At 42.7% G+C, this 21330-nt stretch overlaps 1 protein-coding gene across 1 annotated transcript in view; it reads right to left on the bottom strand.

Annotated features, from left to right (window-relative positions):
• POGLUT2 (protein O-glucosyltransferase 2) overlaps window positions 1–21330 on the bottom strand; it is a 142994-nt gene that overhangs the window by 51847 nt on the left and 69817 nt on the right. The window contains exons 4-6 of the mRNA XM_085622099.1: window positions 9585–9662; window positions 5525–5697; window positions 788–1025 (exon numbers count right to left, since the gene is read on the bottom strand). Of these exons, the coding sequence (XP_085478225.1) occupies window positions 788–1025; window positions 5525–5697; window positions 9585–9662 (489 nt within the window). The remainder of the gene's footprint in view (window positions 1–787; window positions 1026–5524; window positions 5698–9584; window positions 9663–21330) is intronic.

Here is a 21330-nt window from a genome sequence, read left to right as displayed (position 1 = left end):
TACCTGTGACACCAAGGGCCACATTATACATGCAGCACACTTTTCTTCATTGTGACGGGGGCACCTTTAAAAAGGTGCGCTGGGCGCAAAGAAGGAAACTGCGCAGCATTATGGGGAATGCACTGCCCTAAGGGCATCCGCGAACACGCGCTGACCTGTTGGCAGCACATTCACGTGAAATACGGAGCGGCTGCTTTGAAGACGCTCCGTGTCTCACTGTGGAGGCTGTATCCCGTCTGCAATGTTAAAGAAGGAATAGAGATCCCCTTGCAGTCAATGACTGCACCCGCCTGCAAGGGGATGTCTAGGGGGGTCCATAGGACCCCCTTTCCCCCCTCCAGAGGGCTGCTCTCAGAGGGCACACTGACAGTGGGCCACCTTTTAGGTGGCCCACTATCAGTGCGCCTCCTGAGGGCTTCTTTGCCTCTGTGCCCATGTCGGTAATACGGCGCGGGCACAGGGGCAAAGGGGTTCCTTCACTTGCATGGGGCATGCCCCCATGAAAATGAGGGAACGCCGCCAGCAGATAGCGCTGGTGCTTTATGTGCGCCAGCGCTATTGGTATTACAGAGGGGGTCGCACAAGCACCTGCGGCCCCTTCTGTTATAACAAAGTGCCACGAGGCACGCAAAGAGGTCGCAAACACCCGTTGCACCTCCTGGGCACTTTATATAATAAAGCCCCAAGTATTACTCGTTAAAATGCAAAAAAGCAGGCGACGAAAAGCATTTGAGAACTACTCCAATACACTGACAACAGACACTCGAACTGATTTGTTGGACCCTACCTTGAAGAAGTCATAAAAGGAAATGTGCTTCACAATGGGACCATAGAGGTTTTCATCATGTTTGAAAAAGAAAAAGTTTGTGAAAGCAGCATCAATAACTTCTGGGTGTTTCCTGCTGAGTTTCACAAGTTCGAGTCGCTCTTTGCAGCTGTCACGCCCTCTCCAAAATGCAGTTGAATTTTTGTCTTGCCAGGCCGGGCCTGTGTTGGCTTGGACAGACATCATATCCAGACTTACTCTGTAACAACAAGGAAAGCTCGGTTATATTTTCCAGAGCAGGTCCTGTACTTATCTATATTTCTGATATTAATGAGCGGCATTACAACGCTACCACTGGAGTTTAACTTAGGATGAAGTGCGCCACTGGTTACAAGGGTAGGTTGCGCATGCAGCAAATGTTACAAATTAAGGGCTATCCAAGACCCCCTGACATTTCAATTGTACAATAATCAAGTGAAATGTGAATTTCAGCCTACTTCACAACAAAAATAGAAAACAAATACAACCTTAGTACTAATAACAGCTAAACTGAGATATTTTCTACCATGGAAACTGCATAGACTCACGTGCTCAATTCAAAGAGAAAAGAGACCAGCTGTTTTCACTTTCAATGGGCATCAGCTCACATGGCATGCTGATGGTCACTGAAACTGAAACAAATCCCTCAGACTGTAAGAGAAGCTGTGAGGATGAGACCTCCAAGTTCCCTACACACTTGAGATAGTTCACATGATGTGGAGGTCACATTATCCGAGCTAATGGGGTTAAGGGATGCTTCTCCACCAAACAGAAATCTCAAAGTTTATTTTTCATTTCTCTGTCGGATTGAATTTGAGGCCAAAGATGCCACTAGTCCGGAGAAGCAACAAAGAGAACCTCATGAAAAAAGTGTACGTTTAATTAGATTGATTTCACTGAAAGTAAGCCTAGTCTTAACAGTAGCCTTACGTAGATATTAAAAACTTCAAGGAAAGAGCACGCGCCTGTGGCACTCCATTCCTCAAGGTTGTTGGCTTGAATAGAAAAAAAAAACCTCATGGAAACATTTGGTTGGGAAAGAATTGATCATTTGATGGTGCCAGGCGCTGCCAAAGCACGGTGGATAAGCGTTCCAAGAGGGTGTGATGGTCCTTTCTGTCAAAGACTGCCAAAACATCTACTAAGACCAAGAGGCTTCGGAATGCAGATTAAGTCCCACATCCTTACCAAGGTACTAACTGAACAGATAAAAAAAAGCCACTTTTATCAAGAAAGATTGCAGTAAGGTAACAACTGCCTTCTCAAGGATTTTAGCCAGCACAGATGTTCAAAGATTGCTAGCTTTGCTATGAACACAAGCTGCAGAGAAAATAAAAGAAATGCACCAGCCCATTTAGAAAAAAATAAAACAAAAGGTGTTAAAAAAGGATATATGTCTCAATTTCTAAATCATACCACAAAATATGGTGCAGTTGATTGTGATACAGATTGATAACACTGAAGAGCCGCAATGAAATAGCAAGCCTTTCGGTATGGCTCTTGTTGTTAAGAGACTCCTACATAAGGTGTGACTAGTTTCCCCAATGTTGGGATTCTGTCTGGCTAGAACATTAATTAACACTGACAAAAATGTTTTACGAAGGCATAGTTAAGGAGCATTATCATTAGTTGGGACTTTAAGTGGATTATTTCTATTTGATTGTAAAGTATGGCTTCATCAAGAGACTGCTAGCTGTCCCTTGTAGAGAAGTGTGGCTCAATGATTAGAGCGGCAGACCCTGATGCAGAGGTCTAGACTGGGACCAGGGTTCAATGCCCCGCCTCGGCGGGTCTTGGGCTCAAAAATTCCATGGACCTGATAATTCTCGCCTCGGTGCCTATTCCAATCATGGAGTCCCACTCTGCAACTCTGGGCAATAGCTTGCTTAATCTCCACAACGGCCCCCACAATGCTAAGGATGCCTGGCCTCCACCTTGGGGGTGCCCAGGAGTGGACGCCTCACAGGGAAAGCCAGGATGGGTTCCACAGCGGTATTTGTACAAGCGCCTTGAGACCCTTGTGGGTGAGTAGTGCGCTATACAAGTATCAATTTACTTTACTTACTAAAGCACTAGCTCTTTCATCTGCCACACTGAGGCAGGGATTGGCCACATGAGCGATCTCATTAAAATTCAACCTCTCCTTCTGTGGCTCAGAATTTGGACCAAAAGCCAGACTTCTTTCAACAGGGCTGTGCTTGCAGACTGCTTATAACTTGACCACTATCTGAATATTCCTTGGATAAAGTATATTCAGAATATTTGTCGTAGTATGGGAAGACTTGTTTACCTCTCCCAGCAATGCATTAGCCAGCTCTATTATGACTTTGAAGAATGCGTTTCTAGAGGGATGTCTGGAGGATAGAATGTGGAGCGCTGCAGATAAACCAACAGTTCAGACCTATATGGGGGATTTGTCTGAGTGTTCGCCCTGCGCCATACTTAGTATGGGTGGGAAATATGCATCACAATTTTTTATTGATTAGACTTAGGTTAGGCTTGGTGCACTCTCTTGCTGCCTTTCCGTCACAAGGCCCGTATTTTTCACAACTTCCCCTGTGTCCTTGCGGCGATCAATCATCTCAAACAACCTTACACTTTATGCTATTCTGTAAATTTTACTCGTTGTTGAGGAAACGCTACTTGCTGCCCATTTTCAGGGCGGCAATTATTTGCTATTGCAAAGCTGCTTTTATTTGCCTGTTAACCTTGCCCACCATCAAGATTTGCATTTTTGCTGCTATATATATTGAACGTGCCATTAAGCAGAGGACTACTGTTTTTATGTGATGTTTTATGAATTTTGGATCGATATTTAACAACTTTTTGTATATCGATTGCCTTTTATCTATGTAATTTTTTTTTTTTTTTACTTTTATGGTCTACTTAGATCGAATAAAGATATTTGAGGATGATGATTTTAAAGGAAAATAAATGCTGATTTTCCATATCGTCAAGAATATAACAGATTAAGAAGGCTTAATGCGTCTGAATTACCTCTTCATGACATCCGCAATAAGGTATCAAAAAAAGAAAGCACTGCAACATTGATACTACTGGCAAACACTCTGCCAACGAAGGAGAACCAATAGGAAAGAGACAATATACTGTAGGCCATAAGAGAGAGTGTCACATCCTGAAAGCAACAGTTTGCACAAAAGTCACAGGGACCATGCACATTCAGACAAACATATTTCACATACATAGTACATACCCTGAAAATTGTCCCAAACTGGGAATGAGAGTACACATTTAACTGTATTACATCTTTTTTGTCATGCTATTAAAACCCCAGATGATGGGCTCCTTGAAGCCTTGATTTGGTTCGCCCACACTCCCTCAAATGAAGTAGAAATACAAGGACCCCACCATAAAAAATAAGTGTGCACTACATGGGGGATCACATATTTCCATGGCATGATGTTTTTTAATAGACGCATGGTATTCTTCTCGTTAGTTAAACTGAATGAAATATCCCCACAGATTTCAAATGTACTTACAATCTACTTGGAGACTAGAAACATACATTGTGAGAATGCACATAACTATGTGAAATTGACACTTGATATTTAGGTTTGCTGGTACTGTCATTTGAAACCCTCTCTTACTTTAAGTTAAGACTACATTTTAGGATAATCTTAAATGTAGAGGACTGATTTTCCCTCAGAATTAATGTTTTCTGTGCTGATAGCCCGGTCGCTCCTAATCCCTCACTGGTTCAAAAAGTTGTAGTAGTGTCTAAAATGTTGAAAAACAGCTTTTGAGAATATTGGTACCATCTCTACACTAAGAAGTTAAAAAATATCAAGTACACTAGGGTGAGAAGATGCGATATACAACTTCCATCATATAACTGGGTGCACTGCCAAATGTTTTCTCCTATTATTGATTTCATACAATTTGTGGAATATTTAATATTTATGGTCACATATTTATTAGACCGAAATATTCATTCAAATTGGTTTTTTTTTAATAACAAAAAATTTATCTGTAGTTTATACATCCTAAAATAAAAAAGTTTAATATATTTTTCATTCTGGCACTGTAGTGGTGGGAGCATAAAGGAACAAGGAGCCAGCCATCTTCAGAGATGTGGATGCCTTTCATACATATGCATACTGTCCAGTCTATTGCATTTCAGGAATTGTGATCAGATGGGAGTATACACACTTATTAGCGAATGTGGCGTAGATTAATGTAATGGGAAGAGATCTTAGTTATCCACAGCCCGGCTGTTTCCAATAAGAGTATGTGTTTAATATGCGACTGAACACCCGTTTCATATACACATTTGCTGCAACATACAGTCCTTTCAGTACGAGAGTTCTCTGTTAACTAATGAATGATGATTAATGGGGTAGATAGTAACTGTCCACCTAGGCATGCAAAGAACACTCCTCAACTCCCAATTGAGCTGCTTTCTGGTTTTGTCAGATGTTTTGGTAATTTCCCTTGCTTAAGACAAGCAAAGACAGTGTGTATCCGATTTGTTAAGAGAACAACCTAAAACTTTGCTGATGACATATTTAATCACTCAAGTTAGAAATTCAAAGCAAAGAGGGATGGGTAAGAGGCTTGATTCTCTACAATAATTTAAACATAGATAGGACTCTCACAGCAAGGCTAAACAATGTCATTATTCTTGCAGGCAAAATCGGTAGTCCTTAAGGGGAGGCATAAACAATTCAAACAATTTCTGAAAAGTTTGAATAATATTACCGGCCCATGGTTTCTAAAACAGAGTCTGTTAAGTCATAGGTTGGCATCACAATATCCTTTGAGTCAGCGGATCCACACCACGAGAAGATGGGATGAAGGTTTTGGGAGGACTTCTTTTTTTCCAAAGGCCAATCACCCAAATTGACAAAAAACTCTACATCTGGCATTTTCACCTGGAGAAAGAGACATAGGTATTGTGCAGTTCAGTAAGAGTGTCACATGATTATTGTTCACAAACAGAGGGGAGGGAGGGGAGAGGAGAAGAGGGGGAGGGGAGAGGAGAAGAGGGAGAGGGGAGAGGAGAAGAGGTAGAGGGGAGATGAGAAGAGGTAGAGGGGAGAGGAGAAGAGGTAGAGGGGAGAGGAGAAGAGGTAGAGGGGAGAGGAGAAGAGGGGAGAGGAGGGAGAGGGGAAGAGGGTAGAGAGGAGAAGAGAGCAGAGAGGAGAGGGGAAGGGGGAGGAGAGGGGGAGGGAGAGGAGCCATGAGCAGGAAGTGCAACAAAAGAACTCATCAGGGATACCAAAAGCAGTATCATCACTGGCTCAGCGTTGACACCTCAGACACCAAAGCTAGGGTACCAGCCAGAGTTATGTGCGGGATTTGTACTTTAAAAATGTAATAAAAGCATTCAGTTAAAGAAATAGTTGTAACTAAAATGAAATGTTTTTTAGCTAAAATGTCACAAAATGTAAGAAAAAAAGACGATACAAAAAATCATTCAAGATAAACGCAGTACTTTCACTACGGCTAATGGAATAAGATACTTTAAGGAACCAAACTGGAAGCCTACAATTCTTTTTTTTTTTTAAAAAGGGTCTTTGTAGGACTTCAACAGCACCTTCAGGCAAAGTAAAGCTGCCTCTTGGGTGCACGTGGCCCGAATGACGTAGAGGCTTAGACTTATCAAGGATTTTACCTATGGACTTAGAACATGTTGTGAAGGTAAACAAAATAACATTCCTGCCGTACGAAGCTTACAAGGGGGGGAATTCATACATAGTGGTTTTTGGATAATATTTATGTGCGATCGGGGCCGTTCGTCGCGCCATAACATCCAGTGTCAATGCTCCAGCCACGAGAAGATGCCTTGTGATGGCCAATGTTTATTGCAAGGTTGTCCAATGATGCTGATTTTCCTCTGTTTCACACAGTGGGTTTTCTGGAGCTTAGGTCTACTCCAGGTGTGAAGGCACAGGCCTGTATCCAAAGTAAAGTTCGACAATCCCGGCTTTCTGTTTTCAGAGCATTAACTGAATGTATTTTGCTGCAATTCAATTTCCCTCTAAAGGACAAATGCACTTCCCCTGCCCGAGTATGTCATGTGCTTTCCATAAATGTATTAAAGTGACCTCTAGATCCTCTGATGGGAGATTCACACACTAAAACATTTTCAAGCAGGTGGTAAACATAGTGCCTTGCATTGTTTCAGAGGTTATAGCAAAGTTAGTTTACAGATTTCTTGTAATTTCTCAGGATTGGTTTCAGGTCTTGCAGCAATATAGACTTTTTCCCTTAGGCTTCTCTATCAAGACCCGCTCTGTTTCTATGGGAACACCCTCTATGCAGGGATCACCAAGCAACGCATTAGAAGACTACAACCCATCCAGAACTCATTAGACATACTCATCCTCAAACTCCCAAACAGAACTCACATCACACCACACCTCATGGAACTACACTGACTCATGATACACAAAGGTGCTCAATTCAAACTCCTCACAAACACATTCAAGGCACCACACCACAACAGTTGCATCTCCTTCCACCAACCACCCACTCTGCAGAACTCCCACTCGCACACAACCCACACATACACAGAGACAGATAAGGAGGATGGGAGTTCTCAGACATTGCTCCTAAAGCATGGAACAACCTCCCACTCCACATCAGAGCCTCCTCCTCTATTCTTGAATTCCGCAAGAAGCTGAAGACTTGGCTTTTCAATTAACCTGCCTACTATAGGAAGGGCTGGGCACACACACCTGCTCGGGGCCAAAATACCCTTGTGGGTTATATTAGTACACTTTACAAAAACACATAACATAACAATAATAATGTGCACAAAACGCTAACACAGGTACCCATCAAAAAATACATTCAGCTAGAAAGACGAAGAAATCAGAAAGGTGAGTCAGAATGAAGCTACTGTAGATTCCTAATCTATAGATTAACTAGTCCTCAATTAATGCCCGAAAACGAACCTGGCGTTGCTTCAGTATGTTTTATTTGATCTTCAGTTTTGGTGTGTGTGCAGTGCCATCTACTGGAGGATATAAGCATTCAGCAGTATTTCACTGCTATTGAGAGTGTGTGTGTGTATTATTTATATTATATTATATATATAAATAATATATATATATATATATATATATATATATATATATATATATATATATATATATATATATATATATATATATATATATATATATATATATATAAAAAAAAACACACATTATTAACTGAAGTCTGGATTTGAAATTCAGTAAATTCATACATTGTTAAACGACACCAAATGGCTCATTAAACTGATCATAAGATATTTAAAATACAACCCTTATGAAAACAACAATACGAGTATTGTTGTGCAAGTAAACTAAAATGTATGGCTAGTCCCTTCGAAATTGTAAAAGGCCATCCTGAGTATTAGATATTATTTTTGGTCGGTGAACCTAACCATTAGAACTTCTTAATCATAAATTTGATAAGACAATATCAAAAGCCATTTTCTTTTTTTCCTTACTCAATCATACATTTGATTTGGGGCAGCTGTCCCCTTTGGCCATCACGCACAATCATCTCATCTATTTCTAAATTGCACTGCCCTCAAGACGAGGCTTGCGCGTGGCTCACTCAGGTGGCTAGCGCCAGCTAGCCATCATGCCATGCTCTAGAGAGTTCAGAGTTGGAGCAGATCACCAAGGGATAAGATCATGTAGTGCACACTTAAGATCTATAACGAGGTGAGGGGTGCAGGCTCATTTTAATGGGAAAGTAATATGGGTGTCAATTAACAGGCTAGGGGGCAGTCAGTACAGCATTGCAGACAGCAGAATTGCAACATTGCGAACCCCTGAACAGGCAAAAAGCATCAACTTAAAACGTTTTTTTGAATGAATAAGCTTTATTATCTACTGAAACAAAAATAATTCAGTAACACAATAAAGGTATTAATCACCCAGCAGTTCAATATTGCTTTCCAGGCAGTCAGCTGGTCTTGACATTGTTTTAAATTACAAACTGGCATCAATTAAAGCACAGATGAGAGTGAAGCATAGAGTAAATCTGCCTATATAGCCTAGTGGCCCTCATTCAAAGAATTGAATCAGCAGCAAGTATATTAGATCAGCTACAGTTCTGAAGAACACTATACACGTCTCAAATTCATTCTGCATAAGTCATACTTTAGAAGTCATAAGGCATGCGCGTATTGACCACTGTAAGTAAACATGCGCTTAGGCGACTGACCAGATAGGAGACTATTAAAAAATGATTATGAAACAGGAGTCTTTTTCATTCCAAAAAAACAGCTATTGTCTTAAGTGGGCATTGCCATTCTACATGTAGATAGTAGTTGGTGAGCTGAAGACAGTTATACCCAGTAAAAGCCAAAGGCAAAATGTACAACTCACTTGACTGGTAAAAATGCTTTTGCCAACCCACCCCTTGCACCAAGTCACCTTTAACTACCCGAGATCTTCAAAAGTACTATAAACACAGGGGTCACTAATTAAGTCCAGGCTTAGGGCTGAGTAACATTTAATATCTGGGCCTGATTAACAAAGCTTTTTTTTATCATCACATGTGCTTTACACCAGTCTTAGGTGTGACTTATGAATTTCCAGTAGTAAGACAGACATTCCTGTAAACTGTTACATTTCTTTCTCATGTGACAAGAAAAAGTAAAATGGATTCTGAAAGAATAAAAAGAAAATAAACGACCTGCACAGTGGGTTGGAAACACACAAGAAAACATTTAGGTTGAAAAGAAACTGCAACCAGGCTGTTGCATTTAGTAAAACAGGGCCACTAATGCAGACATATTCAACTTCGCACTCACCTTCCTCGTTATGGAAAGAAGAGTGGCATCCATGAAAATCCGAAACCCTACGTGTTCTCCGTAGGTCCTTAAATACACCTATAAATGAAAGAAAATAGAAGTTATGGTGCCTCTTACATTGTAAAAGATTAAAGATGCTAAAGTTACCACCTCAAATTGTACTACACATAAAAGTACTTGAATTACACACGCAGAAGCATAATAAGGGCAAAACATTATATTTTGAACATACAGCTTAAGAGAGCATTCTTTTACTGATTTTCTATCAATTTGTTTCAGATCTTTGTTTTCTAAAGTTACACACGCAGAGCAATCAGAGAACCGTGTTAGTTTAGTTAGGAGAACAGTGCTGATCGAGTATTAACTATTTATTTTTATGAGCAATGAGCTCTGGCCCTCTCAGAGTAATTTCACTATTTTCATATTGCGAACTGTTAGTGAGAACCTACATGCCAATTTTAGGATTATACGGCAATTTACAACTAGTGTGATATTTTGCAAACGAACCATGTTCCAATAGCTCGGTTCTCAAAATACTGAATCATAGTGGGTCGCATTTCAACCTACCTCAATAATAGGAATAAAATATGTCGCAAATTGCGACACATTGTGATTCACTGCCATCACATGGATAGTAGCCTGGTTGGGAGCCAACAGACCACCACATCTGTGATTGCTTTCAAATACATCAATTGTTTCTTCTTCTAATTGAAGCCCGTTTTCTAAAAAGGAATATGGGTTGTGTTAAAAAAAAAAATGTAAGTTCAACAAACATTTAAGACTAAGCAATGGCCCATGGTACTGCTGCCTACTCTTAAAAAATATTTTTGGCAACATTCACAAAGGGAAAATGGTGCCTTGGAGACCCCTTCCTGTTTGCAAATGGTTTACCACTACTTTCTGTAGTTGGCAAAATATTACTGTTTTGCAACTGGATGTTGGAGGCAAAACATTAATACACCCCATTTCGAACCGCTATTTGGAAGAGACAACCTTCCAAATACTAATTCGGTATGTAGTTCAAACCCAAAGAGTGATTTCTATAATGTGTAACTGAACCGCAGTTTGGGTTCTGGTACATAAAAAAGGGCAATTTTTGTTGCAAATTGTCTGATTTTGCGAATCAGACATTTTGCGACCACAAAAGGCCTTAGTACATCTGATCCCAAGTCCATCTCTGTCTAAAAAGTCCACAATCAGCTTTCACTATTTTAAATAGTCGATCACTGGAAACTCATTCTGATGGAACTACTTTCAAATGCAGACAGGTGTATTAGCCATGGTCCAAGACTTCGCAAACGTGAATAGGCAAGGCATTTGAAACCAAAGTAGACAAAGAATAACCAAGAGCCTGGTGATGTTTGGGCACCTCTCTGAAAACACCTGTAAGAGTCTAGTTGCACATGGTATATGCTAGTTGAAGTCCGAAAAATAGCTTTGATTATGGCTACAAAGTATCTTAGGGGGTGTCAGTTGCTCAAGGCCTCACCAGGGGTGAGGGGAAAGTAGAGCAGCTGGAACTGTAACAAGACTTCTCAGACCACTGCAATGAAAAATGCTTTAATACTTTAACATAGAAGTTCACTATAAGGCACAGCTCACCCCATGGGCCCTGGCTCTTGAATGTCTGCTGCTTCCTGCAGCCTGAAACACAGATTCCTCTAACTATTCAAAGCACGTGTGGCAGAACCTCCTAAAACCTACGCAGCACAACAGGTGAGTATACATCAGGGAAACAAGCAAACTCCAATGGTGTGTAGTGGAAACGAGGATCTGTGCTCTTGTGGAGCAGTGCTAGTTTTTATGTGTGTATCTGTGTGTGATGCAGCGTGATCGTGTGTGTAAAAAAAAAAAAAGTATGTTTATGAGAAGCCAATCAATCAATCACGGATTTATAAAGCGCTGCAAATCATCCGTGTGGTTCTCAAGGCACTGGAATTTGCTAGCTGCTTCGAGGTGGACTGTTCATTCAAACAGACAGGTCTTGAGTTCTTCACTGAATTGCTGGAGCGATGGAGTGGACCGGAAATGCAGGGGTAGGCTATTACAATCTTTGGTTGCTAGGTGAGAGAAAGAGCGTCCTCTGCTGTTGCTTCGGTGGATCCAGGGGGTGTATGCGAGGAAAAGGTGAGCGGATCGAAGGTGTCTGGTCAGGTGGTGGAAGGTTAAGTGATTGTTGATGTATTCTGGTCCTTCGTTGTGTGGGGCGTTGTATGGGTGGGTCAGCATCTTGAACTGGGTTCTCCTCTGGATCGGTAGCCAGTGAAGCTTCTTGAGGTGGGGGATGATGTGCGTTTGTCTGGGGAGGTCGAGGACAAGTCTGGCTGCTGAGTTTTGCAATGTCTGAAGTTTCTTCAGGAGGAGTGTGTAAAGTTAGTTTACTTAGTCCAGTCTGCTGGTGACGGGGGCCTGCGTGACTATGCCTCTGGTGTTGACTAGGAGACATCTGAAGATTGTCCATATCCTGTACCTCTTCTGGCTCTCTTTCCCACTAACCTACCACAACGTTCCCTGCATGAAAACCACAGATGGGCCCCAAATGAAGTCTGTGAACCGAGACCCACCAATGCTTCTAACAGGCCTTCAAATACTGTGTTCCCAAAATAGGCTTTGAGTAGCTTTGCCTGAATGAGTTAATTCTCAAAACTGTAAATTATCGAATTTTGTTATGAGTTGTAAAAGATTTGTATATTTTTCAGCCATAGTGAAATAATGGCAATAACACATTTAGGCTGACAAGAAACCCATTTACCTGATGTGAATAGCCACGGCTGATTCAATGTTCATTCTTCAAAGGGGTTGTGCACAAAGTGAGAAGGATGGAGGAGATGTCCGGGGATTTCCTGGCCTGCTGGGAGGGGTAGGATTTTTGCTATCAATTGTCTCCCAGATTCTGCCGCGCTTTGCTGATAAATATATTTTAGGAGTGATACCTTAAGGTTTTCCTTTGAAGCCGGAGGAAATAGCTTTTTTGCAAATAGGTGGGTTGGGGCTTTGTTGCAAATGGATTTCTCGCTAATCTTGCACCATGTTGGAATTTACCACAATGGAATTCAAATGCAAAGGCCTTTGTGACATCTAACCGGAAGTAAGGCACTAGCCCTGAATAAAACCACATTACACTATTAGGAAATTAAGATGGGAATATGAAAGGGACCATTATGATTGATTTTTGGTTATCTACCAATGAGAAACTAATTAGCATCCTTTAGGAACTAACCCACACCCAATTTTTCTTGAGAACAAGGACCTAATTTAAAAACTGCATGATGGTTTCTGGAGCTGACACCACATGGAAATTAGGCCCTAGGTTTTCCTGCCGGATGTCACTGCATTTGAAAGCTGAGAAGGTCCTATATAAATCAGATGCACACTAGCAGGAGAATTCATCGTTAATTGGTGTGCTACTAGGATTATGAAATTGGATTGGGGCTGTTGTTTTAAAGACAAGTGGCTCTGCAAACTGGACCAAGTACATTCCTTTCTGCAATTCACTTTCAGGGTAGTGAGGGCAACAAGTCATACGCCGCCGGATGTCACAGCGTTTGAAAGCGGAGAAGATCCTGTACAAACAAGATTCACACTAGCTGGAACTTCATCGTTAATTGGTGTGCTACTGAGATGATGACATTTAAATGTGGCCTTTGTTTTAAAGACAAGTGGCTCTGCAACTTGGACAAGTACATTTCTTTCTACACCTCACTCTCAGGGTAGGGAGGGCGACAAGTCACATGTTTTTCAGAGATACTGCGTGGAGCAGAGGACCTCAGAAATCAACAATCAACCAACAGGCACAATAACGTAAATATATTAATCCCCGTGCTAGTATTTTTGGAAAAAATAAAGTACTTTTTAATCTTACAGCAGTACCAAATACTTCACAATTAGATCCAGTGTACAGAGCGGTGATCCCTGATTGCCCTCATGCAAATCCCTCCCAGAAGACAGTTTATAAAAGCCATGCGGCAATTAAGGCAGAAGCATTAACCGATCTCAGGCAAAGATTTCCAGGCCCAGCAGGTCAAATGCACATACATTTCAAAAGTTCCTACCCATAGCAGTGTAATGTGGAGTAACATGCTAGTACCTTGTGTTCATCCAGCTTGATCTGGATACTCTGCAGTCCTCTTGCGAGTGGGTAAAAAGGGGCCATACTGACTGAAGGCATTTTTAGGCCAGGAACAGACAGTGCCTCTGTGAATGCTGCCACCTGGGCTAAGTTCAGTGGTGAGCGGTGTGCCCAGCTCTCGGAAGCAGGTGCGAGTTTGACTGTGGTGGCCCTTCTGGCCACTGATTTCAAGTAATCTTCGAATTAAGCTACCCAGGCTGCATCGAAGCAGTCACAGGGCACCCCATGAGCCCCCCAGTTGCACTCCTGGTCGGGCCAATGGAAGGACGACATCAGCTGCAGTATTGATTGATTGATCACAGCAGACTTGCATGCTTTTAAGCACAAGACACACTCTCAGCTCTTCTAGCAGAAAGTGCAGACTTAAGGTAATGTCTCCTCATCTATGTTATGTGTATTTGTAAAGCGCACTATCATCCGCAAGGGAATTCTGGTGCTAAGCAGGTGTGTGCGTAGCCCTTTACCGAATGGTAGATTGGGTAATTGAAAAGCCAGATCATCAGCTTCTGGCGGAATTCGAGAAGAGAGGAGGAGGCTTTGATGTAGAGTGGAGTTTGTTCCATGCTTTAGGAGCAATGTATGAGAACGCCCGTCATGATCTGTATATGTGTGGTATGTGTGCGAGTAGGAATCCTGCGGCATGGAGGAGTCTGGGTAGTTTGTAGGAAGAGATGCGAGAAGGTCGGGTCTACGCTGTGTATTTCCTTGAATGTGAGGAGTCTGAATTGATCGCATTTGTGTATGGGAACCAGTGTAGTTCCGTGAGGTGTGGTGTGATGAGAGTTCTGTGTGGGAGGTTGAGGATGAGCCTGGCTGCTGAGTTCTGGATGGTTTGTAGTTTTCTAGAGAGTTGCTTGATGATCTCGATATATAGGACATTCCTATAGACCAACTTGCTGGTGATTAGGGCATGAGTGACAGTTTTGCCTAGTGTTGCTTGGGAGCCATCTGAAGATCTTCATCAGCGTTTTCAGGGTGTGGAAGCAGGATGCAGTGACTGAGTTGACTTGTGCAGTCATATCCAGTTTGCTGTTGATGATTATTTTGAGGCTCCTGGAATGGGGTGCGAGTCCGAGTTTGTCCAGCCACCACTTGGAGTCCCATGGCAGGTGTTCTTGCCGAACATTACATCTGTGTTGGTGTTGAGTTTGGGACAGTTGGCTTTCATCCAGTTAACAACTTTGGTCGCTGAGTGTCTTGTTCGAGAGGGAGAGTAAGAGTTGTGTGTCATCTGTGTAAGAGAGCATTTGGATGTTGTGTGCACGGATGACATTGGCCAGGGGGATCGTGTATGCATTGAGAATGGTGGGGCTAAGCAATGAGCCTTGAGGCCCTTACCAGATGAGTTTGCTGTCTTCTGAGGAGTAATGTGCCAGGGTGACAGCATGTGTTCTATCCGTTAAGAAGGAGCAGATCCAGCAGAGACGGAGTCCTTGGATGCCAGTCTTGTGCAGGTGCCTGATGAGGATGTGGTGCGAGACCATTTAAGATGGTGCAGAGGGGTCAAGGAGAATGAGGCCTATAGTGTCTCCTTTGTCAAGGATCATGAGGACGTCGACTATGGGGGCAATGAGTGCTATTTCTGTACTGTGCCATTACAAACTAATGGAGTAACCCAAAAGGCCAAATGACATGGGTATAGTTCAGTACATACACTAATTTGGTCCTACTGGCAGAACTTAAAAGAGAATATACGATATTAATTTGTGTATCATAATCAACACAAATTGATCCTAGCGAGAGAGAGAAAAAGCAAAACAACCACACACAGAATTTATCAAAATTAATAAAATTTATATTTTAGCAATTTGATAATACAAACATTTATTAAATATGATCGCGGTTGCTCCATAGAGTGCATGAGAAAGTGCTCATGTGTAAAGTGTCATAAAAGAGAAAGGAGTAATGAATATCAAAAATACAGTAGAACAAGAGCTACAGCAGCTCAGACCAGCCACGGTGATAAGCCTGTTTGAGAACACCTTCTATTACTCAAGATATTTCGATAGCTAGAAATAGGTGCCAGATGAATCAAAGCGCGTCCTCCATAAGGATCTGAACATTCAATCCAGGTTCGGAAACATATGTCAACATTTTGACACGACTGCTCTGTGAGGTAAATTGAACCTTGCATGTGGGTCTGCATCAGAACAAAAGAATAGAGAAAAGGCAACCTTAAGCCTGGCATAAACAGGACTGGATACGGAATGCAGAGTTAGTTTAAGCGTACAAGGACCCAAGGCTCCTAGTCGAGAAATTCAATACAACAAAGGATCTAACTTAACTGTGGTAATACGCTGAATTAATCAAAAGGTGACTAAGCTCAATATGTAGAGATAATCAAAACTGGTCTTAATTGCGCCTTGTTATAACCAACTACAATACAAGTTGGAGTTGCTAGAGCACGGTTTTTGTACTGTGGTCAGGCCTGAATCCTGACTGCGAGGTGTTGAGGAGTTGGTGTTTGGAGGTGGTCTGTGAGGCATTGGTGGATTAGTTTCCTTATTAAGTTTGATGGGTATCGTGGGAAGGAGATGGGGCTGAAACTGGAAACTGTGGCTGCGTAGCGGATGGTTTCTTGTGCAGGAGCATGATGGTTGCATGTTTCCAGGTGTCTGGAAATGTGGCTGAGTCAATGTAGGCATTGAGGATGGGTGTTAGTGCTTCGATAATGAGTAGGAGTCCTTTTGTGAAGGCATGGTGGGGGCAAGAATCAGAGGAGGCCCCTGAGTGGACGGTGTTCAAAGCAGAAGCGATGTTGATGGTGGTGATGGCAGTCCATGAGGTCAGGTTACCCTCATTGGCCATGATGGGACTTGAGTTGTGATGGTGAAAGTGTCCAATTGAGGGTAGAGGTGTATAGGGAGGTGATTGTGTTACAGTAGAAATCCAGGAGCTTGGTTCAAAGGTCTTGTGAGGGGGTGAGGTTGCTGGAGGTGGCAGAAGGCATGGTGAAATCTTTGATGATGGCAAAGATGTCCTTGCTGCTGTTAGTGCTGATATTGATGCGATCTGCAAGAGCTGTGCACTTGCAGCTGATTTGAAGATGTCGTTTTCTGAAGTGCCTCAACTTGTCCTCCATTTGTGCTTCAGTTGCTTGCAGTGGCGTTTCGTCAGCCTGAGTTCCTCTGTGTCCCACTTGGCCTGTGGGCTGGCTATTGCTTCTGGGTTGCGCTTGAGGGGAGCCACGGCTTCAGTGCATGCAATTATACTGCTGTTGAGGGTTTTTAATGGCTTTCAGCAAGTCGCTGGATGCTTGTGCCAGTACTTGGAGACGGGCAAGCTCAATCCCCTTCGGAGATGCTTTTCCAGCTGCGGCAGGTGTTTACATTGGTGGTAAATCTGTGATGGTGAGGGATGGGTTTACTGAAACTGACAAGGGTGTAGTCTGTCCAGTTCACAGTGAAAGTTAAGGTCTATGAGGAGGATGAAAGTGCTGGTGTTGATTGTGTGGGGTGCGATGAAATGTGCGATGTCTCTAGCAAAATTGGTGTAGGGTCATGGTGGTCTGTACACAAGGGTTTCCCCTGAGGGAGAAGTTGGCCGTGATGCCTATCTTAAATGTGAGGTGTTCCATGTAGCTGGTGGGGGTGTCCGTGTAGATTGTGCTGTTGTTGGGATCTTTGAATATGTGACTCCACCTCCAGGCTTGTGCTGATTGTCTTGTCCAATGATCTTGTTGCTGGTGGGGATGGCTGTTGCGATGCCCAGTGCATACGTTGAGTTTAGTCATGTTGCCATGAGAAAGACCAGGTCTGGAGCATGGTCGTGAAGTAGGTCCCATATCCCTGTGGCATGTTTGGTGAGCAAGAATGTGTTGAAGAGCATGCTTGCAAGTGTGGCATGATGTTTGTTCTGTGTGAGCATAAAAGGGTGGCTGGTTTTTGTGAGTGAGTGGGGTGCTGTTAGTGCAGGAGTGCTGGGTGGAGCTGCAGGATAGTGGCTGAGAACTTGCAGGAGGCGTATGTAAATGCTCTTCCATGTTGTATGGTGCAGTGTGGCAGCAGTGGTGTGAGCGACAGCCAGATTTAAGAACATGGAGGAGCGCATGAGGGTATCGATGGTTGGGGGAGAACCAGATTTCCTGGTGCTGTGTGAGGTCCAGGATCAGACGGGCGCTGCAGTCACCATTAAAAAGGTCCTGGGAGGAGGGAGTCGAGCAGGGTACCAAAGGAGGGAAACCAATGGGACTGCGGCGAACTCCCCTAGTTGGTCATAAAGGACATGGCACTAGAACAAATTGAAGGGATTTGGGTCTCACTTTTATATACATTTCCTAGACAGGGATGCAGATTCATGATTTCGAACCGCAGAACTGCTTTGGGGCGTTCTCTCTTCTCTCTTCAGATGTCCTTGGGACGTTCTCTCATCAGATGTCCTCTTTGCTTAGACTGATACTTCTCACAGCAAGTAGCATTAGGCTGTCTCCAAACTGGAGCACCCACCACACATGCATAATGAAGTGTGAGGTTTCTACACCTGGTTGTCATCAGCCTCTCTGAAGCAGTGATGCAGGATAAGCAAAAGGTAAGCCTGCCAGAAACATCCCCATTTTGAATAAAAGAAACTGCAGTCCCACCCTTCACCCCTACTATTAACAAAGAAAGTGCTCAGAAAGAATTATTCAGCAACCCCTTGCTAACAAAACGCCTCATGCAATTTCGCAAGGTAGGTCTATCTCCATCCTCATCATTTCACTGTCTGGACCTCCACCGTACAGCCACAGGAATGCAGGCAATGCACTTTCACTGTCTGGGGAATGCCATGGGGAATCAAAAATGCATCTCAGTGGCTTCAGTACACAGATTACATTCAGAATCTTACCACTGCACATGTACTACATGGATGCTACATACGCACCTGACACACACAGAGGGAGAGGTGTGGTGCAGTGGCCAGGGTGGCTGACTACGGAGTGCAGTGCTCACGGTTTGATTCCTGGTGCCAGCGCACAGCAGCTCAGCACCATTTGACTCTGGGAAATAGCTCACTTAACCTCCCGACGCCCCCCAGCGCCTTGAAACCTCTAGGGGTGAGTGGTTTACGCTTTCAAATAACAGATTTATGTCCGTGCAGGATTCTGGGTTTTCATATAATGGCATTACTTACACAAGAGGGGCCTGTGGGCGCCACTCTCAGCGATATAGATAGAAAGGTTTGATCACAATATCAGTTCCAAAAACACAGTAAGCTACCACCACCGCTACATGTGCTATACAGTAGTCCTCTTTCCCAAGCAATGGTAGACTTAGTTCACCGTACACATAGTCCGATACAAGCATATGCCTCTGAGCAAACGCTTAGATTAGCATGACGCTAGGGTCACAATAAAAGTGGGGATATCAGATACAGACGCAGTCAAACTCTATGGGCAAGGAAACATGCCTGTAGATCATGCAGGGGGCATTCCAGTCCAAAGACCAACGATTTCAGAAGAAAGCAAAATCCGTAATCTAATGATGGGAAAATACTGGAAAGCTTTCAAAAGTGCCACACAGAACAGTGTGCTTCAACCAAGGTAAACTTCACTAGAGGACTTCAACCTCTTGGGTTAGGATAATTCACAATATTCCTCCAGCAACCATTCTCTCATGTTTTCACCCTTTTCATTTATCATTACAGTAAGCTTTGTGTGAATCTGTAAGCTCTTTATTTCTTTAAATGCATTTATGTGTGTTATATTTGTTACACAACACCACACACACATTTTTCTGGGATGGTCTTGCTGATGAGGCTGAGCAATTAAAGGGGTAAGCCAATGTTACCGTTAGGGAGATTCAGTTTATGGATAGCCTAGTCGCAGCACTTATTGGGCCAGTGACCATACAACACTACCCCAAAACTTTGCCAATTTGAATCCCGGCACACATCTTACTCTAAAGTACACATGGTTTGTGACAATTCCCAGACTGCAGATCCTTGAAGTCCAGTAAACTTGGTCAAATACATGCTAATAAATGTCCTGTGGAAAATATGCAATAGGAGCACAAGCAAAACATAAAGTAAGACATTTTAATCACATTGTGGTAATACCAGATGATATATGTGACAGAGAAATATTTGTATGTGCATCCGAAAAGGGATCCCTCCAAATCCAGTTAAGATCCATAGTAGGTGTACCAAAAATATCAGTGTGTCTTGTTCCTAAATCTCTCACCCCCTTCCATAAGGAACAGAGGCGGGGTGGACACCCAGAGGCAGCGACAGCCAATTAAGAAAAGAGGAGAATCTCTCAGAGTCCAAAGGAGAGATTCTTGAAAAAGCTTGGGAATCAGAAAGCTTAAGAACAGAGAAGGATTCAGTCTCACTTAGTAGGAAAACCTAAGTACAAGAAGTAGAAGGAAAGAGGCTAAACTAATAGGAGTGGAGTAGAGGATATTGCAAAAAAAACAACAATAGATGGTAGGACAACAGGACACTGATGCCAAGTAGCTATTTGGCTAAAGAAGCACAACTGTGAAGCCAATCCAATCCAATCCAAAACAGCTTTATTTCGATCAAAGTCATAAAAGCAATACAAGACAAGTACAGGACTTACACAATCATTAACAACATTAACAATGCATAAAAGGCCAGAATAAAACAATGTACAAGGTTACTAAAAAAAAAAATTAAAAAAAGGCCCTCATAAAAATGTATACAAAAGTTAAAATACATACAAAGCTATACAGTTTCGAAGTAGATCATGAAGGGAAACATCTGGCACAACTGGCACCTTACTGGCGGATACTCTGGTTTCTTATAATCCATGCCCACCCCAGGAACTTAGCCACAGCTACAACAATGACCGGGTCAGTACTAGTACAGAGAATTCTTCCTGCTTCACCACTCTGTCTAGTGCCCAATAATTTGCAAATAGGTCTCAACCAAACACGCCTCGGAACCAAATAGGCAGGGCATGCAAAAAACATATGGGCTATTGTTTCTTCGTGGGACTTAGAGCATAGGTTGTTACTATTAATGTCCCACCGAGCAGTGAATGATCTTAGAGGCAGCGATCCCACCCGCATCTGGAAATATAATTTCCTGTCTAGTACTTTCGTAACAAGATCCCAGAAGAATTCTAATCTTGGAGCGGGTTTTATGTTCAAAAAACCATCAGATAGAGAAAGGGAGTTACTATATGACAATACCTTAGCGTTAACCAGCTCCCAATATTTCTCCTTCAACAATGTTTTTGATGGGAAAGAGACACCCGAGGAATTCTCCCAAAGATCACTCATTCCCAGAGCCACAAGAGATCTTCTAAGTTCTTTGAACCATCCAATATTATGGGAACCAACCAAGGACATTACATCAAGAAAGCCCTCTGCATACTGGGCTAATGCCGGGGTTGTCCACAATCTACGCCAATAGAGGATGGGACGTAATCTAGCTGCATCTGCAATGGGATTCTTTCCCAGGTCATGTCTTAGGGGAACTACGGGCGTGCTTTGTGGGAGAGAAGTGATACTACGCAGAAACTTGTTTTCTGAGATGGTTAAGGAAGACAAGTTCTCGTATCCCCACAGTTCGGCACCGTAGAGTGCTGCACTTACATCTTTGGCACTATAAACCTGGAGCACAGGTCTAATCGGTTTCGTTAAAGATTTTTTGAATTCGCCAAATATTGCTCCT

The sequence above is a fragment of the Triturus cristatus genome, chromosome 8, assembly GCF_964204655.1.
Source record: "Triturus cristatus chromosome 8, aTriCri1.1, whole genome shotgun sequence".
NCBI lineage: Eukaryota > Metazoa > Chordata > Amphibia > Caudata > Salamandridae > Triturus > Triturus cristatus.
Note: the sequence above shows the minus strand (reverse complement) of the source record. Positions and strands in the feature narration are given on the sequence as shown.